The sequence below is a fragment of the Rhinatrema bivittatum genome, chromosome 3 (genome assembly GCF_901001135.1).
Source record: "Rhinatrema bivittatum chromosome 3, aRhiBiv1.1, whole genome shotgun sequence".
In the NCBI taxonomy this organism is placed as follows: Eukaryota; Metazoa; Chordata; class Amphibia; order Gymnophiona; family Rhinatrematidae; genus Rhinatrema; species Rhinatrema bivittatum.
In genome coordinates, this window is record NC_042617.1 from 277,336,009 (window position 1) to 277,363,710 (window position 27,702).

The 27,702-nt window shown below is 46.8% G+C and overlaps 1 protein-coding gene across 1 annotated transcript in view; it reads right to left on the reverse strand.

Moving 5' to 3' along the window:
- ERBB3 (erb-b2 receptor tyrosine kinase 3) overlaps positions 1–27,702 on the reverse strand; it is a 202,624-nt gene that overhangs the window by 158,434 nt on the left and 16,488 nt on the right. The window contains exons 2-3 of the mRNA XM_029594738.1: positions 6,663–6,814; positions 1,533–1,719 (exon numbers count right to left, since the gene is read on the reverse strand). Of these exons, the coding sequence (XP_029450598.1) occupies positions 1,533–1,719; positions 6,663–6,814 (339 nt within the window). The remainder of the gene's footprint in view (positions 1–1,532; positions 1,720–6,662; positions 6,815–27,702) is intronic.

The following is a 27,702-nucleotide window of genomic DNA, read 5'->3' on the forward strand; positions in this document are numbered from 1 at the left end:
TGCAGAGAAGGGTGACCAAAATGATAAAGGGGATGGAACAGCTCCACTATGAGGAAAGGCTGAAGAGGTTAGGGCTGTTCAGCTTGGAGAAGAGACGGCTGAAGGGGGGAGATAGGATAGAGATCTACAAAATCATGAAAGGAAGTTAATGTAAATTGGTTATTTATTCTCTCAGATAATAGAAGGACTAGGGGGCACTCTGTGAAGTTAGCAAGTGGCTCATTTAAAATAAATCAAAGAAAAGTCTTTCACTCAGCGCATAGTTAATCTCTGGAATTCATTGCCAGAGGATGTGGTTACGTCAGTTTGTGCATCTGGGTTTAAAAAAGGTTTGGATAAGTTCCTAGAGAAAAAAAAAATCCATAAACTGCTATTAATCAATACGCAATAGTAGCTTGAGATCTATTACATGTTTGGGTACTTGCCAGGTACTTGTGACATGGAATGGCCACTGTTGGAAACAGGATGCTGGGCTTCATGGACCCTTGGTCTGACCCAGTATGGCATGTTCTTATGAGATATGTCCTCCAGAAATAAACACAGTATTCCAGTTGATGCCTCACCAACAATCTGTATAATGGCATCATCATCATCTCCTTTTCATGCTGGTTAAGGCTGAAAAAGGTGACGATAATGCACCTGTGCATGTTTGGGGGGGGGGGGGAGGGGAGGCGTCCCCTGGGATTCTGTGTTCAGTTCTGGAGGACGTATTTCAGAAAGGAAAGAGGTGGTTCAGAGAAAGGCAACCAAAATGGTTTTTCATGGAAAGGGTGCTGGATGCTTGGAATACCCTCCTGGAAGAGGTGAAGGAGATAAAAATGGTAGCTGCTTTCTAAAAAGCATGGGAAAAGCAAAGGATCTCTAGTGGTAAGGGAATGGTAACAAAGCAATGAGGTAACCTGCGCGGAGCAACAGTTACAACCCTAAAGACTAGTATAACAGCATCTACAACCCTAAAGACTAGTATAACAGCATCGGGCTTCTGAGAATCCCGGGGTGTCCCAGTGAATTGGAGGATGGCAGGAGGAGAGGAGAGGAGAGGGGTTGGAGGGAGGAATGGGAGTTGGTGGCAGGTTTACATGCACAGCTACCCAAAGCGAATGAATCTCAACTGTGCAGGCCATTTTGGACTCTTACCTGCCATTGTTTAATACGTTACTGTTACAAATTCTTCCTGCACCTCTCATCTCCTTTAAAGCGGAATCCCCTTCCTTTAGACACATCCCTCATCTCTTTCATTGCCACGTGCTTCTCTGAACTAAAACCTCATCTTCAGACAGTTTACGGTCGGTGCTCTCCAGCCTACTAACACAAGGGGTCAGAGCGCTTCCCTTTAACTCTCTTTCATTATCCATTATCCATATTTTTTTTTTTTTTATAATATCCTCCCGCCTGTCATTGTAACAACTTCTCTTCCTAGTACACAACACTGATGGCTGGTTACGGTGGAGCTCCAGGCCGGAGCCTGTTGCAGGGTGGGGGTCTTTGCCACCGACTCGGGTGTGGCGCTCCACCTGCCCTCGTTGACTCACCTGTAAGGTTGCTGAAGCCCAGCTGGCGCAGGCCCCACGTGCTATTGGCCTGGTAGTTGAAGACGATGAAGAGGGCATACTGCTCGTCGTACAGCTGCGTCCCACGGATCACCTGCAGGTTCCTCAGTGGCAAGTAGTCAAAGAGGTTCATCGCAATGAGAACGTAGCCGGTCACCTCCCGGATAGACTGCAAGAGCACGAGAAAGAAAGCTGCATCATGGCCTGCTCCTTTCCAGTCAAGCAACCAGGCCCTTCTGTCACGGGACACAACACCCAAGAGACAATTTCTCATGACACCTATGAACTGTTACTTGAGGGAGTTGCAGTGTTCAAATAATTGTGTCTGTGGGAGAACACAGCAAAGATAATAAGTTATGCCTGATGGCTCCCAGACAAGAAGGGAAGACAGTCAGATGGGAAGGAAAGACCGACCGGGCATAATGACTCCTTGATGAGAGCCAGATGTTAAAAGTAGCTCCCTGATGAAAGCTGGATGGGAAGGTGTGGTTTTGTTTTGGTTTTTTTGTTACTTTTTTATGAGGGAAAGGAGGTAGGGGACAGAATTCAGCTTCTGTTTTTTCCATCAATGGGCATTCATAGGTCTGAATGATTCAGGAGAGGCTGCCAGGCAGTGATTGCGGAAGCTGCAGAATCCCAAATCCCTCCCTGGGAAAGTTTGGGGTTATCCAGCAGCTTTGACCAAGAGGACGTTCCTGGCCCGACCCTGTCCCTGTTGCTCTCTGCCTCAGTCTCGCTTGCTGGGAGATCACTGGGTCATTGTATCAGCGAAGGAGAAGTGTTGTCACACAAAGAGCAGAGCCCAAACTCCAAGCCAGGGAGGGAGATAAGCAAGTGCACGGAATGAGTCACCAGCACAGAGAGAGAGAGAGAGAGGTGGAGAAGCAGGGAAGGATAGAGCCTTTGTGCACCAGTGACGGTATAAAAGCTCCACTGCAGGTTTAACAGGCTCTGGCTGTCCACATTCCAGCCCCATGAAAAGGTTACAAAAAAAGCCTATTCGACTACTGTCGGCTCAGGCTGACACGCATGCAAAAGCATCACCGCACACATCCTGAAAGGCATTAAAAGACGCACAGACATCAAACATTTTCCCTTTGGAAAGGAAACAGTACGATTGGGAGGGGGGAGTGGTGGGCTCAGGGCCAACATCAGGAAATATTTCTTCACAGAGAGGGTGGTGGATGCCGGGAATGCCCTCCCGGAGGAGGTGGCAAGGATGGAAAACAGTAAACAAATTCAAGAGGGCATGGGATAATCACAGGCCCGGCACAACCGGGTGTGCACACCGTGCATTTTCACGGGGACGCACACCGGGGGGGGGGGGACGGCAGGCCGCCGGCTGAAGGAGACAGCGCCGGTGACCGAAGAAGGAGAGGCCCCCCCCCCCCCTCTTCCGGATATGAGCACAAGTGCTCCCTCCCCAAGCAGGAAGATCGGTGGGCTGTACGGCCCGAAGATAGCAGGAGGCCCTCGGAGCCGTGGTGGAGCTCATCCCACCACAGCCCAATTATAACAGGAGCCCATGTGTGTGAGCTTGTATGTATGTGTGAATGAGTGAGAACCTGTGTGTATGTGTGTATCTCTGTATATTTTGTGCCTGTGAGAGCCTGTGTGTCACATATAGGCACATACACACACACACACACACACACACACATTATGGGGCAGATTTTCAAAGGGTTACGCGCATAACCCCCGAAAAGCTGCCCCTGCGTGCGCTGAGCCTATCTTGCATAGGCTCGGTGGCGCGCACAAGCCCTGGGCTTGCAAAAAGGGGTGGGGCGTGGGCAGTCCGGGGCCTGAGCCTCCAGGTACAGCGGCCATTTGCCGCTGTGCCAGGGATTGCAGGCCAGCCGTTGGCCGGCAAGCGTAACTTCTTCAGCAAAGGTAAGGGGGGGGGTTCTAGGTAGGGCTGGTGGGGGGGGGGGGTTAGGTAGGGGAAGGGAGGGGGAAGGTGTAGGGGGGGGGAGGAAGGAAAGTTCCCTCCGAGGCCGCTCTGATTTCGGGGCGGCCTCGGAGGGAATGGAGGCAGGCTGTGCAGCTCGGCGCGCGCAAGTTGCACAATTGTGCACCCCCTTGCACACGCCAGCCCTGGATTTTATAACATGCCCGCGGTTGCGCGCGCATGTTATAAAATCGGGCGTAGATTTGTTCGCACCGAGTTGCATGTATCTCTGAGGGTGAGGGAGAGGCAGCCTGTGTACGTTAGAGAGAGGGGAGTGTGCGAGAGAATGAATGTGTTTTGCACGTGCGTGTGAGAGAGAAGATAAAATGTGTGCGGCCTTACCTCCCCCAATCCACGACAATCTCAGGGTGACTGGAAATCAGATCCCAGGTATGGAGAGCAGATTTTTAAATTCTTATTTGTTTTAATTATTGGGTGTAATTTAATAATTCTGCTATTGAAATATATTTTTTAGGGGGGGGGGGGTTAGAACATTTTTTATTCATCAGATTTTTTAATTATATTTTTGGTGTTTGGGAAATTTTCAATATTCTATTCATTAACTGGTTTGAAATATTCTTTTTATGAATATGACTTTACTATTATGATTGTTTTATTTCTTGATTTTATTTAAATGTTTTATGAAGCATGGAAATGTCCCTATTTTTCCATTGTTGCTATGCATATAGAGGCTTGTTGTGGGTTCCAGTTCAGTTCTTCTCAGCACGTTTCTGATTATACTTTCTGATCTCTTTATTCTATATTTGGTCAGGGTCTCTCTGTATTCTGCATATGTGACCGAGGTGAGGTATTTTGCTAGAATGTAATTTCTGTGGAGGGATCTATAGCAGCCTGGTTTCCTAATAAGAGCTTTTATTGGTGTTCTAGGGCCTGGTGTAATATGTGCAGTGTTGCCTTTTCATAGATAAGGTTGTTACTGTTTGAGTGCTGGCAGTTAGGGTTGTTTTGGTACGGGAGGTTTGCTGTATTGTAATAGTAATTTTGTTTGTTCATGGCTTACTGAGGGCCAAGCCCACAACCAACTTGCAATACAAAAAAAGTTTAATTCCATCGGAGCTCCAAGTGTCTTTTTTGCAGAGTTTTGTGGTTGGCACCACAGGAGTGCATGTAAATATAATATGCATGTTGTAAGTGATATTTTTGCTGTACTCTTGAATGTTCTTTTCATGTAAAATTTGATATAAATGTATAATTCAATTGTGTGTGTCTGTAAAGGGTGTGGGAGGGTGGTATGTGTGCAAGGCTGCAGGTTTGCCTAGGGTACCCAATACTGGGCGTGAGGCTTGTCAGTTTTAAAAATATAGATTTCAGGATAGAGCTGGGCTTTATATGATAGGCCCGGGACATGCACTGAATGAATCGGGGTGGGGGAGAAGAGCGGGCAGCACAGTAATTTTTTGCACAGGGCAGGAAAAACAAAACAAAACACAGCACCGGCCCTGGATAAACACTGTGGTTGGAGGTTGGAAATTAAGAAAAAAAAAGTGCATGAGGGTAACCTGCATGGAGCGGAAGATACTACCCTTAATCAGAAGGCATGGGGATTACTACTATTAACTGATTAGCCTTGATACTTTTAGTGCAACTGCAACATCACTCTCCATTTCAACTGTGGGGCGGGGGAAAGGAGAATCGGATTCAGACAGCCAACACTGGGCCCCAACACTTACAGTCTGGGGTACTGATATGCAGACATCAGGGGGGAAAAAAAGCACAGGACTGCTTCTACAGCCAAGACCAAAAGCAAAGCACATTCAAGCAGCATGTCTGGCTGTAAATATTACTATCCTTAACATAAGGCTTGGGGGTAACCCGCAGAGAGCGGCAGTTACTACCCTATGAAACTTGCTGGGCAGACTGGATGGACCATTGGTCTTTTTCTGCCGTCATTACTATGTTCAGCAGAGCTATGCTGCTTATCTAGGTGCTTTTTTTGGGTGAATTTAAAAGGGCATGAGGCAAATACTGCGGATCTCTAAAAGCTTGAGATTGGTAAAGAAGAAGAGGGGTAACCTATGTTAACTGTAGGTGTAAACGTTCTGCACGGGGTTAACCTGCAGAGCACGTTAGATACTACTCTTTAACAGAACACGTGGGGGTGACCTGCATGGTATGACAGTTACTAACATAAGCCACTTGGTGGGCAGACTGGATGGACCATTTGGCCTTTACCTACCATCATTGCTAAGTTACATATGGATTTGCTTCCTGAAGCATATCCCTGGTGTACTTTGGAAGGCTAAATCCTTCTTGGTTGCTCACAGAAGTCATATGACACACTACACCACCACACCACCTATGCAGAAAGCACTGAAAGACTAAGTGGGAGGCCCTCAAGGAAAGAGCATTGCAGTTATTGATTAACTGATCAAATCCAGTCCAGGCCACTATTCACCAGATCATTACCATTGGATTGTCATTTGGTCACCTGGGTGACATAAGCAGAGCGCTAGCATGCAGCCATGCGACACACCATGGAAAAGTACTAACAAATGCACATGCAACATCATGGAAAAACACTAGAATGCACACGTAACGCCATGGAAAAGTGCATGTGCACATGCAACATCAAGGAAAAGCACTAGCATGCACACGTGACACACCATGGAAAAGCACTAGCATGCACACATGACATACCATGGAAAAGCACTAGCATGTGCACGTGACACACCATGGAAAAGCACTAGCATGCACACATGACATACCATGGAAAAGCACTAGCATGTGCACGTGACACACCATGGAAAAGCACTAGCATGCACACATGACATACCATGGAAAAGCACTAGCATGTGCACGTGACACACCATGGAAAAGCACTAGCATGCACACATGACATACCATGGAAAAGCACTAGCATGTGCACGTGACACACCATGGAAAAGCACTAGCATGTGCACGTGACACACCATGGAAAAGCACTAGCATGCACACATGACATACCATGGAAAAGCACTAGCATGTGCACGTGACACACCATGGAAAAGCACTAGCATGCACACATGACATACCATGGAAAAGCACTAGCATGCACACATGACATACCATGGAAAAGCACTAGCATGTGCACGTGACACACCATGGAAAAGCACTAGCTTGCGTGCCTACACTGCTGTGGCATTTTGCCATAGTGATGCTCTTACCTCCAGGAAAGTCAGGTTCTGGTTCTGATCTATCAGGACAATCTCAAGGTTTCCCATCACAATCTCACAGTGGGCATACATCTTATCGAGTGTCTGGTGCTGATACTTGGGGTCTCTCGCCACACTCATGCCATTCATTGTGCCAGCACAGACTAAAAGGAAAAGAAAAACGGGGGAGGGGAGAAAGAAATACATATTATTAGAGAGACACAATACAACTTATTGTTACCAGGGCCGGAGGAACCACTAGGCGAGCTAGGCCTGTGCCTAGGGCGCCGAGACTTAGCCCCCGCCTCACCCTGCCACCCTCCCGACGCCCCCCTGGTGGTCCAGAGGACTGCCTGGGAACGATCTGCCGCTCCCGGGGCCTCGGCTGCCACTAACCAAAATGGCCGGTGACCTTTAGCCCCTACCATGTGACAGGGGCCAACCAATGGCACCGGTAGCCCCTGTCACATGGTAGGGGCTGAAGGCCACCGGCGCCATTTCGATTAGTGGCAGCTGACGACCCGGGGGCGGCAGATGGATCCTGGGCCCCCCGCTGGACCACTAGGTGATTTGTGAGTTTTCTTTTGGGGGGGGGAGGGCGCAAGGTTGAAGGTGCCTAGGGCGCCCAATCCCCTGGCACCGGCCCTGACTGTTACTAACCTACTTGCAAGGGAAACTAGTAACCAAATAAGTCACTTTCTGTTCATAAGACCAAGCCTTCGGTATTTCCTGCAGCAAAAGGAAGACAGGTTGCTTCCACGTGAATGTTTTAGTTGTGAGAATTTGGGGAAAGAGTGGCAAACTGACTAGGGCCGGAGCTTCCACTAGGCAAACTAGGTGGTCACCTGGAGCGCCAGGATTTTGGGGGCAGCAAATTCCTACCACTAGAGGATGTCTGGAGGAAGAAGAGAGTGCTGTGCTGGAGCCACTCCAGCTGGTCGTTAAGTTGGGGGAGAGGGTGAAAGTCCAAAAGTTCACCCTGGGCTCCAAATATGCTTGCACCAGCCCTGCGACTGACACCATCACAACATGAATCTGGTATGGCACTGTATCTTAGACTTAATAAACTAGGATCCAGTCTCAGCACTGTCCACAATCCCATTATAAGCTCATCACTGAGCCTTTCTATGTTTAAGCTCTCAGGGGTGGGGACATTGTGGCTATGCCAGGAGTTTCATACAGTGGTATGCACAGTGATAGCAATCTGTAAACATCCAACATTATTATATCTGAGGTGATCTGGTGAAGGATATGAGAGAGTTATGTTCTGGTGTGCAGCCAGATGCTGAAAACCTGTCCAGGAGTTCATAACAGCCTAGCCAGAGGCCGCCCCAGCCGGAGCTGCTCGTCTCCATACCTGGCAGGCACAGCGATCTCATTAACCAAACCGCAACCTGCTTTAATTAAAAAGCAAAAATAGATTGCTTTTGCATTTACATTTTTGGGACTCTCCTGTCACTTGCAGGCTGCAAACTAACTCATCAGAATGTCTGATCCAAAATCCCAAGCTGGGAAGACAGGAGGAAGGGCCGGTGCAAGGGTGTTAGGCGCCCTAGGCGAACCTTCTCCCTTGCGCCTGCCCCCCACCCCCTCCAGTCCTGACCTCATTCATTCAGTCAGGCCTCCTCTCTTACACACTTAGGTTCGTTGTCTCATTCACACACGCACCCTTACACAGGCTCCCTCCCTCTCTCTCACTAACACCATTGCACTCTCGCGCACACACACACAATCCCTCTCACTCATAAACACACACACACACACACAAAAGAGATGCTGCTCCTGGCCTGCCAAGTCTCTACTCCTCTCGGCTGTGAGTGGGATGGGCTCTGCTTACGGCCCTACATGGCTGCTCTTTGCCGCCCCCTAATGGCTGGCACCCTAGGCAACTGCCTAGTTTGCCTATTGAGACAACGCTGGCCCTGGTAGGAGGAGAACAAGGTAGGAAACATTTGTTGACTGTGGAAGAGCTTATTGATATTTTGTGCATTTGTAGGGCAGGATTGAGGTGCATTGGCAAAGCTGAGCGTATGGGATCTCAGGACTGGAATAGCAGAGGCGGAGTACGTGTTTCTATGGACTGGAATAGAGGGCCTGAAGTGCCTTGGCAAGCTCTGTCTCAGTAGCTGGTGATGTTGCAAAGCTATAAGGAATGGAGGTTCAGTAAGGTGCTGCAGGCATAGCGGCTGAATACAGAGACTATCTTCCTCCCTACCCTCCACAGCTCTGCCAGTAAGTTCACTGGCAGAGCTGTGGAGGGTGGGGAGGAAGATAGTCTCTGTATTCAGCCGCTATGCCACTCTGCTAGTTAAACTTATCTGGCTAACTAGTGCTGTACATTCAGTGGCACAGTTGCATTGCTGAATGTACCCAGCTACCTTAAAGTTAGCTGGTTAAGTTTATCTAGCTAACTTTAGGACATCTCTACGGGATGACCAGAACAAGTCAGATAAGTTATCCGGCTAGCTCAGCTCCTCCCCCGAATGCCTCTGGATCACCCCTGGAAAGCTCCCCTCATATACCTGGCAAAATTATAGCTGGACAAATAATTATCTGATTATAGTTTAGCCAGATATATGGCCAAATTTTAAATTTAGCTAGATAAATGTGTTTGAATATGGACCTCAATACTGATATTGCAGAGGGTGTTGCAGGACAGGATTGTTAATTACTTCCAATATCTGCTTTGAAGTGGTCTCAACTGGTTCTTCTAATTGTTTAATAAAAACTACAGGCCTAACTATCCACAGAAAGGCTTTTGTCAAGACATTTATTATAATGGTTGTGGCTTTCCATATTTTTGTTTTATTTCTTGGATTTATAAAAAATGCTTACCTGGATTAATAAAACAATAAACAGAGTAATCTTTTCCTAGCTCTGTCTCTTTATTAATTAATTTATTTTAAAAGCTTTTGCATACCGCTGTTCCAAACAGAAAAGGAGATCAAAGTGGTTTAATAACCAAACATACATAATGAGGTGACATAAAATGAACAGCTATCTCAGTATCATCAAATCACAACCTGGCACGTGCAGCTTCCTAGATATCACGAAGTATTTTACTAAAAAGAGAGACAGAACAGTAGGGAATGTTCCACTGTTCTCAGAGACCCTTTACATTTAATACTCCCTGAAACTCTCTCTCTCCTGTCATGAATAGGAAAAAATAAAAATTTTTAGACAGGTGAGAGATACCTGGGAAAGAATGCGAAAAAACACTCATTAAAACTTGTATTTCCTAGTATATTTCCTGTTTAGCCCAGGTTCAATAGTAACAGAGACTTATCAAACCGAACTCAAGGTCTGTGTGCTGAGGTTGTGTTAAGAAAAACAATACTAATTTATTGTTTTTGTTAATTTACTGTTTTTGTTGATTATATCTATCACTCATTAATGTTATAGTTTAATTCTGCCCTATCTTCCGACATCCATGTTTTACGCTCCCTGTTTTAATGTAACTTGTCATTTCTACTTAGTCGTTAATTGGTTTCCCCCTGTTATATTGTAAACCGGTACGATAAGACCTGGTCTTGAGTATCGGTATAGTAAAAGAAGTTAAATAATAATAATAATAATAATAATTGTGTATGCCCTTATAAAAACTTTGCAACAGCTGGACCCAGTTCTACTAAACTTTGCAGGGGGGGGGGGGGGAGGCCATCAGACTTTCCACTTTTTAAAGTTTGTGAGTGGGCATGTGACGTGACAGGGGAGCAGAACGCGTTTCTGTTGCGCTCCAGGGGGCCCCGCTCCCCTATTTTAATCTGGGCTGCCAATGATAATGTGGCCTCCTGGCTAGCTGGGAGATCTGCTCTCATCTCTCACTCCTCCCTAGCGAGGAAGAGGGCTGAGCCAGTAACCAGGTATCGCCAAATTTAAAAATTCCCCCCCCCCCCCCCCTTTTAGATCCTTATGGGTTGCCAGGACATTGCGCCCTAACTGGCTGTCATGGGCCTAGCAGCTCGTGTGTGCTTCTTTTAAATGAAACTCCTCCCCCTGTTAGCTTACATAATTTTCTCCCCCACCAGCCCCCTCTTCCTCGCTCCCGTTTGTTTTCTGGTTCTGTTGTGCCGATTGCTCGTGGTTGTTGCTTTTCTGGATTTCGCAGTTTGGGTTCTTGTCAAAGCTGGCGGAGTACCCAAGCGATAAGGAAAATTAGTAGTATATGGAGTCTCTGGTGGATGTGATATGTTGTGGGGCTGGGTTCCACCCTGCGGATATTTGGCTCCTTGTTGGCTGTGGCGGGCGCCTGAGGTAAAAAAAACAAAAAAACGGGCCTGCAGGTTGAGCGGACCTGGGGTAGTCTTAGCAGCTAAGCTGCCAAGGCTGCTTTAGGGACGGCTTACTTAAATACAGTTATATTATGTTATTTGGCTTGGGTGCTGAATGTGAATAAAAGCCGCGGCCTTTGCCCTTCCAAGCACTTGTGCTGTGTAATTATTTGTTTCTGATCGAGCCAGAATGGGAGCAGAACAGAGGCTAGTCCAGGGTGTCCTCATATTATATATTGTTCCAAGCGGTGCTTTTGAAGTGCAAGTACAATTTACTGAGCAGGGAACTTGAACTGATCAGGCGAAAACAATTTAGTGTGTACAAGCAGGCAAGATGGCTTCAAAACCACAACAGAAAAGAGAGAGAAAAGCAAACCAGAGGATGGAAAAATGACGGGCACAGTGAGTAATCCCCTTCCCCCTTCACACGAGACCTGGCAGTATGAGAAACAGCCTCCGCAATAGCAGCTCTACTTGAAGCTCATAAAGATGCACTAAGGGCCTGATTTACTAAGGCTTTTCTCCCGTTTCTGTCTCTATAGGAAAAATGCTTAGCAAATGAGGCCCTCAGTTTGATGAGATGCACTCTCTGCTAGCTGAGGGGCCAAAACAGATGCAAGAGGTTACATTCATGTGCGTCTAGGGTAGAGGATCATGTGGCCTCGTTGGAATCAGAGATGTTATCTTTAAAAAAAACAAACTGCCCAGGATCAACAATTAGCAAAACTAGATCTCTGAGAAATAGCCTCCACTTGATTGGCGTTCCAGAAACTATTTTAGATGCTACACTGGCGGAAAAGCTGATTGAATGGCTGCCATGTCCACTTAACTTGCAATCCAGACATGCTGACCCCACAACTGAACGGGTGCACAGACTGGGCACAAAACCCAAATTCAGAGAAACCACCCTAGGCTGCTAAAAAAAAAAAAAAAATTCTGCACGCTTACCACAAGAAACATGTAGTATGAGGGAGGGCTCCTTGATCTTAATATTTCAGGACTTCTCTGCGGCAGCCACTCAGTGGAAAACTCTAGTTGGTGTGCACAAAGTTTATTGAGCAGCATATCACCTTCACTCTCATGTTTCTTGCAGAGCTTTGCATTATCTATGTGAACTGGTTCCATATTTTTGACGCGGCAGACAAGGCACAAGAGTTCTCATCATCCACCTAGCTGACCTCCATTAAAGTCTCATCTGCTGACTCGCACTTTGCCTGCAGAGTTGTAAGATGGGGATGCTCGCAGCCCATGAATATCTATTGTTAACAAGATTAATTAAAAGAGAACAGTTTTGTTTCTTGATAAGCTTGGGATAATTAAGCTGAAATCCCTAATGTCACTGGCACCTGTTGGATGAAAACTTTATTGGGAGATGGTGCTTTGTATGCAATGGATGAGTCACAGCAGTTGATAGCAAGCTCTCCAACAGACCGATGCAATATCGGCACGCGAAAAATGGGCACTCATGATTGAGCGCCTGCTTTTCTAACGCACGCCCATCCTCCTCCCCTGGGCGTAGTAGGCAAATGAGCCGCTGTGTTAAAAATGAGGCGCATGCGGAAATTGTGCGTCCCTAGCGCCTCCTCGTCATCGGGTTCGGAAACGAACGCTCAATTTTACGAGCGTACGTTTTCCTAACCTGACCATCTGCAAGTTTTTTTTTCCTAAGTTACTCCTTTTTTCAGTTCCCCAGACTTAATATTGTGGCGATATTAAGTCGGAGGAACTACAGAAAAGTAGTATTCTGTTAGTGGCAAAACACAGTGATATTACAAAAATGGCTATTAACAGAAGTTCTCACTTTGCTGCATTTAAGGAATGGGTAATGGAAAAATATGTAGAGATCACAGATGTAACTAAAGAGCAAGCAGTATTTTTAAAGATTTGTGATTGGGTCTCACAGAGCACAAAGCCTGATACTGAATACGGTAATCTGTTGTAAAGTGTTGACCGACCTGATGATAAAAGTTGTTGCTCTATGTACTGAATGCTTATTCTCCGGGGAGGGTGTTACTCTAGGGAGCGGGGGTGGAGGGTAATTGTAGTAGATATTGTGTGTTAGTTGAATGTGAATGTTATGATCTTTTCACTTGTAACTTCCATGTGGTATGCAGAAATAACTCACTACCTGGTGTTTGCATTTTATTTGGAAAAAAATCAATAAAAAGATTTGAATTAAAGTTGGTGACCCATGTGGAGAGTGGTAAGGGGTTTAGGGCAGGAGGGGGATACAGATGGCACTCTACCCATAAGAAATGCATGAGGGGTTGAATCAAAATTACGTAGAACAGAATTTCCCAACTCTGCCCTAAAGGCACACCAAGCCGGTCAGGATATCCACAATGAATCGCTGCCTCTGCATGCAAATCTACCTCCTGCATATCCTGAAAACCAGACAGGATACCAGGAAGTAATCCAGGACCAGCTTGAGAAACACTGATCTAGAATGTTACACTTTCTATCGCAGTGGTCAGGATATAAAAGCTGCAGATGGGTCCTGCTTTTCAAAACTGTCCCTAATGAACATGCATGAGTAGGTGCACACTTCCTCAACTGTATACAAATCTATTTCTTGCACATTCGTTAGGGGCATCCTGGAAACCTGACCTGTTTGCAGCCCTCGAGAAATGGAAGTAAACAGCACTGTGCTATTGCTGTTTATTCATATGAAATATAATCATCTAGATAAAGAACAACATATATAGTTTAACGTGACTAAATACCAATAGAAAGTAACATTCTAGATCAGAGATTCTCAAGCCAACCCTGGAGTACCTTCTAGCAGCCAGGGCCAGCTTTTGGGGGGTGCAACCTGTGTGGCCGCATAGGATGCCAGGCACAAGGGGGTGCCAGTGCACCAGCATACTTTCCCCCACCAGCACCCTTGGCAACATTCGGTCTTCTGTTCCAGTTGCAGGAAGATACCAGATCCAGTGCTTCCATTAGACCCAAGCTAGGTGGTTGCCTAGAGCGCCATAAAAGTTTGGGGGGGGGGAGGGGTGGCAAAATCCCACTAGCACAGAGTCCATCCCATACAGCGGTCAAAGAAAAGGAAGAAGCTCAATGGCAGGGCTGGTGGTAGAGCCCATCCCACCATCAACCGGACAGAAAGAGACCCAGGGCCGTTGGCAGAGCCCATTCCGTCAGTGGCTGAAGAACACAGGAGGCAGCCGAGCGCACTGTATAACCCGCACTCGGACGCGGCATAAATAGGCGCTAATCCACCCCCTAATGCAATAGGGGGATCAGCACCTATTTAACGCACGCGTCCGACACGGAGTGAATGGGATAGCGCTCATCACATGCAAATGCACGCGAATGAGGCTATTACTCATTCACTCCGCATTAAAAAAAAATAAAATAAAAAAAAGAGAGTGTGTGTCTCAGACGCTCATTTAGCTCTCAGTTATTAACGCCCGCCTGGAGCCGAGCTATGAAGACCTACGCCGGTAAGCTCGGCGTCGGTTTTCATAGCCGGCCATCTGCCAGTAATGAAAACAGACGACCCCGGCGCCTCCTTGCTAGCGCGAGCCCCTAATTTGCGTATAGCACGGCGCTCTCCTTGCGGGCGCCGCGCCCACTTTCCGCGCTTTTTATTGCATCAGCCCCCTAGGAAGGGAGAAAAAGAAAGTAAGAGAGAGCGAGAGAAATGAATGCTTGTATGTGCGGGGGGGAGTGGCAGGAGTATTTACTGAGCGGATGGGTGTGGTGGGAGAGAGAAGGTGCTGAGCTGCTGGCAAGGTGGAACGTGAGAGAGAGAGAGAGAGAGAGAGAGAGAAGGTGCTGGGTGGGATGGAAGACGAGAGAATGCCGGCACGGAGAGGACAGAAAGATTGGGGCGGTGCTGGAATGCTAAACAAGGAATGAAGGAGAGAAGGAGAGGGATGTGGGGCAAAAAAGGGGCCAAAAAAAGGAGAGAGATGTGGGGCAAAAAAGTAAGCCAATGTTACTATAGAAGGAAACATTGTGCTGGAGCTGCTGCCAGAAGATAAGTCGGGGGGTGCACACAAGACCAAAAGGTTCACTTAGGATACCTAACGGCCTTGCACCAACTATGGGAGGTACTGGTACTGGACAGAGGAGAGGGAGAAGGGGATATGGGTGGCAAAATAGCACAAGGGATGGTGCAGGATGCATGTTTATTCTTCACCTGGAAAAGTGTGTGGGGGGGGAGGGGGACACCAAAAATCAGTGTTTGCACAAGACTCCTGTTAGCAGGGCCGGTGCAAAGGTATTGGGGCGCCCTAGGCGACCCTTGCGCTGCCGCCCGACCCCCCTCCTCCCCCGGTCGCAACCCCCCCCCCCCCCCACCACCTTTTTCGGCGCCGTGTGCTTCTCAGAGCCGCGAGCAGCCCTAAGAAGCACACGCAGTCTCCATTTCTCTTTGCCGCGAGCGGGATAGGCCCCGCTCGCGACACCACGCGGCTGCTCTTCTGCAGCCCCCTACGGCTCGGCAGCCCTAGGCGAGCGCCGACGTTCGCCTAACGGACGCGCCGGCCCTGCCTGCTAAGGCTACAGCCAGCCCTGCTAGCAACCAGTCTAGTTTTTCAGGATATCCACTGCGAATATGAATAGGCATGAGATACACAGTATGCATGCAAATCTGATTATTAATTTGTTGATGCTACATAATAAAAAAATATATATATATATTATTTCAAGGCTGGACCGAGGTGCATTAGCAGAGCCGTGTGTAGTGGTGAAGAGATCTCAGTACTGGAATAGCAGGGGGAGCTGCAGGGCAGGACTGAGTTACATTGGCGGAGCTGTGTGCTGAAAGCTCTGCCAAGTCAGCAAGGCAATGTTCTGCACAGCTCCTTTAAGTGCTTGGCCAGTCCTATTAATTCAGCCATGTTTTCTCCTTTACTGCCAACTGTTAACAGGCTCCTGAGGCATGCAGTGGGTATGTGGTTATTGTGGCTCCGTTTTACAGCCCACGTTCACTGCTGCTCGGGGTCCTCAGAAGCAGGGCCGGAGAGAGCAGGAATCAGGCCCGTGCCAACTAAGAAAGTAGGCCCCTATGTAAGGTTCTGATGTGATACTTAATAAGAGAAATCATTTTCTAAATTTCCCAAATAATTGTTATTTATTTAAGAAGGCTTTACGAGCTTTTTTGTCAGCAAATTCTTCAATAACAACTGAGATTTTTATTTATACATGTTAGAACTAGATATATTTAGCGTTTTTTTTTTTTGTTTTTTTTTAATTTTGCTCAACAAAAGTAAGCCCCTTGAACATTGTAGGCCCTAGCTAAATGGCCATGCTGGCACCCCCCTCTCTCCTGGAGGGCTCAGGAGCACCGGCAGATTACTCTGGACCTTTGCGGCAAACCAGGGACAAAATTGCCGCCGAGGGGAGGCCTCCCCAGGTTTCTAGGCAGTGGAGAGAACCCCGCCAGAGCGAGCAGCTTGCCGTGACCCACCCGTAACCAGTGCCAGGCAGGGAACAGCTCACACGTCTTTCAGCGAGAGCTGGATTTTGGTTAATTGGCGTGAATGTACTCTGTGAGAGTTTTATGAGGCTGTAGGAGTTTCCTCCACATCCCTTGGATGGGATTATAAAGAACAAAAAAAAAAAGGCATTGCTTACATTTCATGCCAATTTAATCCACCAGCTCCCGCCCTGCTGTACCCTGCACACACTGCTTGGGAAGGGAGTTTCTCAATCTTTTTGGCTGACCACCTAAACTGAGGTGGACCGGCTGCCTGACAGAGCTGAGGGAGACTCCTGAAAAATGAGAAAGGAGCTCCTTCCAACGGCTGAAGAGCATGGGGGTCCCCTCCATGGCTAAAGTTTAAGAATCTCTCCACGCTGAGCCCAGCCACCCACCACCTAATGTTTCAATTATGATTTATGACAGAGGAGCTGAACCTGTTATACCCAGAGCAGGTGAGAGGGGGGAAACCCCCCCCCCCCCCCCCAAAAAAAAAAACCAGGTCTCCTCATTCCAGAGAATAGTGCAGCCCAAGGGCTAAAAACACTTACATTGGTGACAGTTGACAGTGGGGTAGATGCTGCCCCTTTAAGTGGCCCTTTTGGCTGCGTAGCAGCAGGCCCTTGGATTTCGTGTGTTTATTATCAGAGTTGGAGCAAGGGCATTCTGGGACTCATCCGAGCCTGATGTTCATGTTTGGTTTGCCGGCCCAATCAGCTGCTGTGCCGATGGTAATAAAAATCTAGAGAGTGCCACCAGTTTGTGTGCCCCCCCAGCAGTGCAGCTGCTACCTTTGGGCCCCTTACCCCACCTCATCCCCCCAAAAATGCTTCAGAAACCTCACCAGCTCCCTTCTACTGGTGAAGATTTATGAAGGATTTTTCTCTCTCAAAATTGCTATAAACCTATCCCTTCCTGTGTAAGGCTACTGCAGTTTGCTCTTCATGGGTCTCCCTGAACCACCTTTCTCCACTGCAAAAAAAAAAAAAAATTCAGCTGCGCAACTTGTATCCTCCTTCAACATCGCAATGAACATATGAACTTTGTCCATCAAGAATGCCACTCTTATCTGTGCCCTTGTCTTCCACCGCCAACTCCCAACTCTGCGCTTTTCACCTTGCTGTACCTTATTGCCTGGAACAGACTTCCTGAGGCGGTGCGTCATGCTCCTTTCTCTGGAAGTATTCAAATCCAGTTTAAAAAAAAAAATTAATCATCTTGATGAAGCAGCTTTTACATCCTAACCACTTCTACAATGAACATATGTCCTTTATACCCGTCGGTTATGTGCGTTTGTCGTGGCTAGATTGTAAGCTCCTGGGAGCAGAGTGTCATTTCTGTGTTTGGGTAGCAGTAGTAAAGCATTGCAGAGGGGGCGCTCCTTCAAGAACCCCTGCACTGATAGGCCCTAAATCTAGCCACTAGGTGTCACCATTATTCAAAGGCCGGGATGCTCTATCCTCAGGCCTGGTGGCTTTGGGAACGGAAGAATTGCGCCGAGAGTGGAACCCGGGTCCCCTCCACATGGCATTCTGTGGCAATACAGCAGGGACCGGGTGGCCAGTTTTCTCTTCTCTTCTTTATTGTACTTAGCAGGAACGTGTAAGTTATATCTGCCTGCAGTCCATGCCAGGGAACTTGACTCCTCCCCCCCCCCCCCCATTTATAATCAAAGAACATAAAATCCCTGCTGCCATTGCACGTTGGTGAACTTTGCCTCCTCTTCTTTGTAAGCTTCAACACAGACATCCCCACCACTGTGTACAAGCTATGTTTGTGCTCTTTCCTTTTTGACCCTTGTAGCACTGTGAGCTCTTTGGCTGGCCAGAAAACAGATGCCATCAAACTTTTATTAATAAACAGAAAACAGCTCTGCTTACCGTAGTAGTTCTTTAAATAAGAAAACAGCAAAAGTAGTTTATAGCTTTCCCTAGGGTCCTTTTCTTCCCCGAGGCATCCTCTTCCCTCCGGGGCCTGGCTAATTATACTCCTTTCCTAGGGATTCTTCCCAGGACCAGGATTCCCTTCTGTACAGGGTTTAAGATCTCTGGAGCTGGTCCTTTAAAGTGTTCTTGTGTTTTCCCCTTCACGTGCCCTCCCCCTCAGCTCAGACCTCTCACTTTGACCACTTGCCATTACTAGAGATATTCTCCTGAGACAACAGACATTCCTATTTTCCTTCCCCATCCTTTGCTGGGGTTGTCTAACTTTCCTGGGTTTTCCCCTTCCCCACCCACCCTGGGGAGTCAGTTAAGAGTTCACACTGTTCCTCTTTTTTGTCTTCTCTAGCATTGGTAACCTCACAATAAGGCAGGTCCATAGTCTTAAAATGGGGGATAATTGTGCCCCAGAACCACTAGGTAGGGGAGCTCAGGAAGCACTCTCGCCTGTACCCTGGGTTGCCATGCTGTAGTTGTTAGTATCACCTAACGGGTGGAGTATTGTTGCTGATCCCCATGTGTATCAGCAAATGTCACCTTCTTCTCACAGTTGACATAGATAACTCTTTCCTAATGAGTGTCTGGTCGCCCCCTAAATCTTTCAAGGCTCACATAGGACAGTCATCCAATTCAACTGGAATCACAAAGCTTGATAGTCCCCCACGTGAACCAACCATCAAGTTATAAAACTTTGCATCTTTGCAAAAAGGTACATGTTCACTTATTCTCCCATCCGTCATCTTCAAGTTGGGGGCGGTCCTTGATGCCATTCTCTTCTGCTCCACAATGGGAGCGTGCCTACTGGACCCGCTCTGCCTCAGCTTCCACAGTACTCACAAAAGGGTTCGTTGTTCCCCCTTCATTCGTTCAACTGCACTCCCTCTTGGGGGGGGCGGCTTTGATAGCTTGCGCTCCCATCATAGATCTTCAAGCCTGGACATTCCTGCTCTTTTGCTCCACAATTGCTGTAATCCTGAGGGACTTTTTCTGCTTTGACCTCCACATTGCCTCCAAAGGGTTAGTCATTCTCTTCTTTCCCATAATGACAAAAAAGTCCTCCTCAATCTGTTCCCTGCACAGAGTAAGCAGAAGGAGGACATTTCTGTGGCCTTGCTGCTTGGATGTGCAGGTCCCTCGGGGACTCCTTTTCTCCCCCGGCTCTATGGTCTTCCCTACTTTGAAGGCCCTCCCTTGACCCATATATAACTTTAGCCTCTGATATTGGCTGAGTAATCAGGTTGACATCTATGGCCTTGCTTTCTTAATAATCGACAATCTCTGGCCAAACGGCCTCTCCTTCCCCAATTGAAACAAGCTGGGGAGCCTGATGGTTGAGGCCTGAATACAGATAAGGAGCTGACTGGCTCTGAAGACAGTTGCTGGAATCTGGTACTCCCTGCCATGCCAGAAACCCTGTGGAGGTTGTCTTTCTAGCTTCTCCCCCAATTCTGGCATCCGTTGAGCCAGGTAAGGACACTGGAACATAATGGGTTCAGCCTCTCAGAGAAGGGGTGTGTTGCAGGCCCTGTACCATCTTGGGTGTTTCTCTCTTAAACCATTTCCAGCCATTCGATGCCTCTATGAATGTATGACCCTGAATTAAAAAGATACTCAAAACAGAATCTCACCAATGTCTCTCTTTGTGTGCTTGAGGATATGTTGGCTTTCCCTGCCACCTTAATATATTGGCTGGAAACCTTCATGCCATCTGAGATGACTACTTCTAAGTCCTTTTTCTGTCTGACAGTAGCCAGTTCTTGTTTTCCTAATTGATAAATGACTAATGGATTTCTGCACCCCAGAAGCATGATTCTAATATTTTGCACTAAAGCACAGTTGTGATAGATGTATAAAATATGACATGACATTTTAATAATTTAAGAAATGGTAAATTGGTGTGATATAGAATGAATGTGGGGAGAAGTATGTGGGAGGGGTTTGAGATGAGTATTGTGTATTTGAATATACAAACTGTAACAATTATTTGGTAGATGTATCAGGGATGAAAGTGTATCAAAATAATACAAGCTAAAATTGTACTTTGTTGTAATAAGAAGAGAATAAAGGAAGTGTACAAAAGAAAAATGTGAGTAGTTGTAGATGCAATCTGCAGAGTCTGCCAGTCTATCATGGGATTGTGGAGCATGAGCCAGGGTAAGCAAGGATGATTGGGTTGACTGCCTTGGCTAACACATTGAGAGAGTGATGCGTTTCTGGTGCAGGAGCCCCAGTCTGAAGAGTGAGTGGCAGGATAATGGAGGACAGCTCGCCATGGAGAGGTTCCCTGTAAACTGAGGAGATGGTAACTGGCTTCTCCAGGGTCGCTGTGGGAAGGTTGAATTAGCGTACCAATGCTTTGTCAATGAAATGGACTCTGGTGCTGGAGTCCAGGAATGCCTCTGTACGTTCCTCTGAATCACTGGAGCTGAGGTTGATTGGCACGAGTAATTGAGAAGAGGATGAAGGCCAGCCTAGGGTTGCCTCTGCAAACAACTCTAGGCTCAGAAGTTTCCCGCCTTCACGGGACAATGGCCAGCAAAGTACCCCTTTAGCAGCACCTCAGAGGTTGAGCCTCCGGCATGTCTGCTTTTCTTCTGTGAACCAGGCCCTGGAGGAAGCAGACGTAGCGTCCTTGGTAGGAACTGGAGGACGCTGAAATTTGCCTTCCAGCCTGAAATGCCATTGAGAAGCCTCTCTTTCCCGGGCCTGCTCATTAAAAAAAAGAAAGAAAGGTGGCCCACAATGAGAACCTCCAATCCAGGTGGTAAGTCCTGGCCAGCTAGCTTATCCATGATGCGCTTCGCAAGGCCTTGCCAAAAAATGTCAGTCAGACTGTCTTCTCCCTAATGAAGCTCAGAGGTTGGTGTCCAGAACTGAATGACATGATCTCCAATTGTACTGGTGCCTTGCCTAAGGCGAAGTAATTCAGTGGCAGATGAGGAGGACCTACCAGTCTCATCAAAAAATTTGCCGGAACTGCTTAAGGAAGTTATCCAAATTCCCCACAAGGGGATCATTCCTTTCCCATAAATCCAGGCTAGGGCAGAACCAGCCAGGAGAGAGAGAATAAACGTCACCTTGGTCTGGTCCGAAGGGAAGCTGCCAACCTGTAGCTCGAAGTGCATCGGTACTAGTTAATAAAACCCCTGCAGGCCTAGGAATCCCCATCATGCTTGGATGGTGGAGGTAAACGTGGCATGGTCCAAGATGTTGGACTGGTGCAGCTGAAGGAGGTGCCAGTGCACATGCGGGTACATGGGCCTGCATGGAGTCCATTTGAGCTGCAAGACCTTGGAAGATGCCGGTCATACAGCCGAGCTGGTCTCGCTGTTGCTGGACTTGGGAGAGCCAACCCTGAAATAGCTTGAGCTGGGGATGAGTTCACCAAGCTCATGGCCTCAGCAATCTGTCACAGATGTGAGCCCTTTGGTTGTGGCGTGATTGAAGCAGCCTAGCAGGCGTACCTACTAAGCCCATGCCGACAGCAGGAAGACTCTCTCTTACAAGCCCTAGTCCCTTACTGGGACTAGGGCTTCACTTATACTAGCCCTTCCCCCCCCCCCACAGTTTGAGCTCTTGGGTTCCAGGGGCTGGCAGGGCTTAGGCGAGGGTCCTGTAAGGAGCGGTCAGGCGACATTGAGTAGCAGGCCAAGGTCAGGGCAGGCAGTGAGTAAGTGGTGTCTAGGCCAAGTCAGAGGTTGGGGCAGGCAGAGATCAGGCAACATCTGATCTCTGCCTGCTACTCCCCCGGGTGGGGAGGCCGAGCACTGACCTGACCTTCCCCACCGGGGGAAGGTCAGGTCAGTGCTCGGCCTCCCCACCCGGGGGACCCCAACGCCAGCCGCGCGCGCCGAGGCCCAATCCGGCGAACACAACACAACGAAAATATAAGAAAACCAAAAAGTAAACAAAAACAAATCAGGGAAACACGCTAAGACCCGCCCAAATTAAGGAAGCCGGCCAACCAGATAACGCCCTGCAGAAATTTAAATCCCACACTGATAGGCGTCGCGCGCCGAGCGTCGCGCGCCGAAGGAGCACGACAAAGGGGCCTGCCCCTTTGTGTGCCCCTTCGTGTGTTCCTGAGCATAACCAGAAACAACTACACTAAACGACTCTGCCACGTTACTCTGCCTCTACAACCAAAGCACGCTACATCAGCGTCACCCAAGCTTTCGTCCAGGGATCTCATACACAAACCTGCCCCTCCAGCTATCATCCAGCCGTTCCAACTTTCATCCAGCCTCTCCAGCATTCATCCAGCCTCTCCAGCATTCATCCAGCCTCTCCAGCACTCCAGCATTCATCCAGCCTCTCCAGCATTCATCCAGCCTCTCCAGCATTCATCCAACCTCTCCAGCTATCATCCAGCCCCCCCAGCTTTCGACCAACCTCTCCAGCATTCATACAGCCACTCCAGCATTCATCCGACCACTCCAGTATTCATCCGGCCAATCCAGCATACTTCCAGCCTCTCCAGCATTCATCTCCCCAGCATCCAGCCTCTCCAGCATTCATCTCAGCTAATACCATCTAACACCACTTTCGCTCCTAACAATGCAAACAATGTACCACGGTCTCCCAATACCGATTCTCCATCACAGAACGCTACTCACAGGAAAATCAAACATAATCTACAATCAACGCACATACAAATCACTTATCCCCATCATGACTACTCCAATCACACAACTTCTAGGATTCACTCTGTTCTCATTGATATTATTTAATGCTCAATCACTATCCAAGAAATCACTAATTTTAAATGATCTTCTCCTAGATACAAACCCGGACTTATGTGCTATAACAGAAACGTGGTTTAAATCTACAGATATAGCTTTAATTAATCAACTACCTACTCAGACATACGACTTTTTCTCAATCCCACGACAGAAAAAAAGGGGTGGGGGCATTCTCTTAGCAGCTAAGAAAGAACTTAGATTCACTCATCACCCAATCAAATCTGACTCGAAATTAGAAACAGGTCTCTTCAAATCAGACTCACTACAAATCCTTCTAATATATGCCCCTCCAGGACTTCTAGAAACGGACCCATCACCCTTCCTAGAAATCCTAGCATCTTATCTAAAACCAGACTTCCCAACGATAATCCTAGGAGATTTCAACTTGCACGTTGATAACCCCACACTCTCAACCAGCTGCGAAACCATTCTTACAGCCATGTCGGCAATGGGATTCAAACAAATAATCAATGAACCTACCCACAAGGCAGGTCACACACTGGACCTTATCTTTGTGAACTCTGGTATAACACATTCAGTACATCCCACTTACAAAAAAGTTCCCTGGTCAGACCACTCTTTAATCTCCACCACCCTCTCAATGACCCAAATGAACAATAATCACGCCCCACAACACTCATTTCTCTACAGAAAAGTATGCGCCTCTGATGAACTCAGCAATCATCTAATCACGGAACTTTCACACATGGACTTCTCATCACCCAATGCAGCCGTTAACTCCTGGTCCTCCATAACAGAAACCGTGGCAAACAAACTATGTCCGTGGATAACAAAAAAAGTCAAACAAGGTGCGTCAAAAAGGCAGCCATGGTTTACAAATGAACTTAAAAACCTCAAACTCGACCTGCGCCAAAAAGAAAGTAAATGGCGTAAAGCCCCTTCCCCCTCCACACTCTCTACATACAAACTCGCCCTCCAATCATACAAGAGCACCACTTTAAAAACAAAAAGGGACTTCTATGCACACAAGATTCATAACATTATATTCGATTCCAAAGCGCTATTCACATTTGTCTCCAATCTAACTCAGGCAAACCCTCCTGACATACCACCTAACCAAGCTCAAACAAAAGCTGATGAGCTGGCACTCTTCTTCAGTAATAAAATCACCAACCTACTAACACAAATAAAGCATAATACCGGCACACCAACCAGCAATTACATTCTGCATAATAAAGACATCTCCCTCCAATCTCTTGAACTCACCTCCTCCTCAGAGATCCAAACACTTCTTAAGAAAATGAAACCCTCATCGCATCCACTAGACCAGATTCCGTCTAAATTACTACTGCTAATCCCGGACACCATAACCAAAACCCTAGCAGACATTATAAACTGCTCATTCATCCAGGGTTTCTACCCAGACGACCTCAAAATAGCATCCATCAAACCGCTACTTAAGAAGCCTAACTTGGACCCCAAAGATCCTAACAACTTCCGTCCAATCTCAAATCTGCCTTTCATTGCCAAGGTGATGGAGAAACTAGTTAACACACAACTAGCAGATTACATAGAAGAACACAAAATTCTCTTCCCCACTCAATTCGGTTTTAGAAAAGCCTCAAGCACCGAATCCCTTCTCATCTCACTGACTGACTACATTATTTTGGGCCTCGATAAAGGACAGGCCTTCCTACTGATCTTATTGGATCTATCAGCAGCGTTCGATACTGTGAACCATGCCATATTACTAAATCAACTAGCGAACATCGGTATTGCAGGATCAGCACTAACATGGTTCAAAACATTCCTAGAAAACAGAGGTTTCAAAGTTAAAATTCACAACAAAGAATCCCCCAGATACCCATCATCACAAGGAGTTCCTCAGGGTTCCTCTCTCTCACCAACACTTTTCAACTTATACCTTCTCCCGCTTTGCCAACTGCTAAACAAATTGAACCTAAAACACTTCATATTTGCCGACGACGTCCAGGTTGTGATCCCTATCAAAGAATCCATCACTAAAGCGCTAGAACTTTGGGAAAATTGCTTTCAAGAAATTAACGAGCTCTTATCCAGCTTAAATCTAATCCTAAACCAATCAAAAAGTGAATTCATTCTAATCTCTCCAGATAACTGCAAAATCACTACAAATCCGCCACCCAACTTGCAAACCTCAAAAGTAAGAGATTTAGGAGTCTCCATAGACAACAGACTAAATTTGAAATCGTTTATCAACCAAACAACCAAAGACTGCTTCCACAAACTGCACGTATTAAAAAGAATAAAACCCCTATTTCACTTCCATGATTATAGAACAGTGCTCCAAGCAATAATATTTGCGAAAATTGATTACTGCAACTCCATCCTACTAGGCATCCCATCATCTCATACTAAACCGCTCCAAATGATACAGAACACCGCAGCAAGAATTCTAACAAACAAAAGAAGAAGAGATCACATTACACCAGTCCTTAAAGACCTACACTGGTTACCAATCCACTACAGAATAATTCATAAATCCCTCACCACAATCTACAAGAATATTCATGGACTGGCTCCACTCCATTTACAAATAGCTCTTAAAAAACACTCCTCCAACAGACCCATCAGGGAAGCATATAGAGAATATCTACAGGTACCACACAACAATACCACCCAACATATAACATTGAGAGATCGGGCCTTCTCCACAGCAGGTCCCCCACTGTGGAACTCCATCCCCCTAGAACTAAGACAGGAACCATGTCTTCAAACCTTCAGGAAAAGACTGAAAACATGGCTGTTCTTGAAAGCATTTCCGGACCCTTAAAGATTCTCTACCATCAAATGCAGCATTACTGATCATTTCCTATTAAACTGAAACAGTCTCTATCTACCAATCATTACAATGTTTTACTTCTCGTTAAACTGTTTATCTTTCCTCTAACTCTAATCCCAGTTAGAATGACCCCGTTTTATTGTAACTTTTTTTCTTCCATGCACTTGTTTTACCTTTTAATGTATACTCTTATGTTATTAGTTATTTACGTTATAATGTATTTCTCACCCCTTGTTTTATGTAAACCGACATGATACGAACTCCGTGAATGCCGGTATAGAAAAATACAAATAAATAAATAAATAAATAAATAAAAATCTAGGTCCAGGTAGAGGTCAAAGCAGGTGGAAAGCCAGAAGAGTATGAGGTCCAAGCAGAGTTCAAACCAAAAGTCAGGCAGAGACAGACACAAAAGGTATCAAGACATGACAGGGGCAGGCAAGGAGAGGCAAAGCAAAGCAATGACAAGGCAAAGGAGCAAAAAGATAAGGCAACAAGGAAAGCAACATACACTACAAGACTGCAAGAGGACCTGTTGCTGAGGCAAGGCTTGTAGCGCCACTGAGGTTTAAATATTAAAACCACATGAAATCATCACTGGGTGCTGGAAGTTGTTCTGGTGCTGCTATAGGACCTGGCTGCACGTAATATTGCACTGTCGCTGTCTTTAGTAGGCAGGTTTTGCGCAGGGCTGGAAGTGCCAACCTTGCAGTGTAACTGGCCCTCTGCTCTGTACAGCTCATGGTGGGAGGGTGATCTCCGTAGCCCAGTGACTCTCAGCCTATGGTACTTCAGGGCCCTTAGTTGCCTCTCCTATACTGTTTTAACATTGCAGATCCATTAGTGCTGACACTGAACATTTGTGCTTATAAATGGACAGATTAGATGGGTCTTGTGCTCTTTATCTGTCATTGCTAAACAGAGTTTGGGCATCCCTGCTGTGGCTCTTCTCACAACATCAACTATCAATAGGTTATTATTATCTGGCAGCAAGGGGAGGGGGGTGACAGAGGATGAAAACCTGGTGGCCGCTAGACATCCTCTGGTTCTGATGAAAAGAACAGTTGAGAAGCAAAACCCCCCGAGACCCCAGGAATGTCCCTGTCACTTTGGAGAGGCGAGGATGTGTGGGGCGTCCACAGAGAATCCTCGATGTCCAAAGAGGGAAGAAATTGATCCAGTTTGGAAAAAGAGAGGAGGAAAGAGAGGGTATGTGGAGGGGAAGACATATATAAAGGAGAATGAAAGAGTCTGGGGGTAAGAGAACACACAATGTAGTGTATACCAGGGTCGGCCAGCTCCGGTCCTCAAGAGCCCCAACAGGTCTGGTTTTCAGGATATCCGCAATGACTATGCCTGATACATTTGCATACACTACCTCGATTATATGCAAATATCTCATGCATATTCGGTGTGGATATCCTGAAAACCAGACCTGTTGGGGCTCTTGAGGATTGGAGTTGGCCACCCCTGGTGTACACCTCGGGCTAAGAGAAAAAGTGTTTTCACCCTCTACACAACATACAGCACTAGGAGTTGGGAGACTCTTTAAATTTGTTTTTTTTTGTTGTTGAGAGGGAGAATTGTTGTTTAACACAACACATGATTATTTATAACCTATAAGTAAACGCAAATGTGACCCTTAGGTCTTTCCGGATGTGATCCGTAACCTCTACCCAACTGATTAGTAACCTCTGCCTTGTTAAGCAATAGGGGTTGAAGAGGGAGTGTGTGTCTTTAAGCAATGCCGCCTTCATTTTTTTTTTTATATTCTGTTGAATCATATGATTTTTTTTTTTATTGCTAGATTCTAATTAGTTTACTACCAGGCACATTGTAACGCACCACAATACCCGATCAAAAGCATGCTCCGAACCTGTATA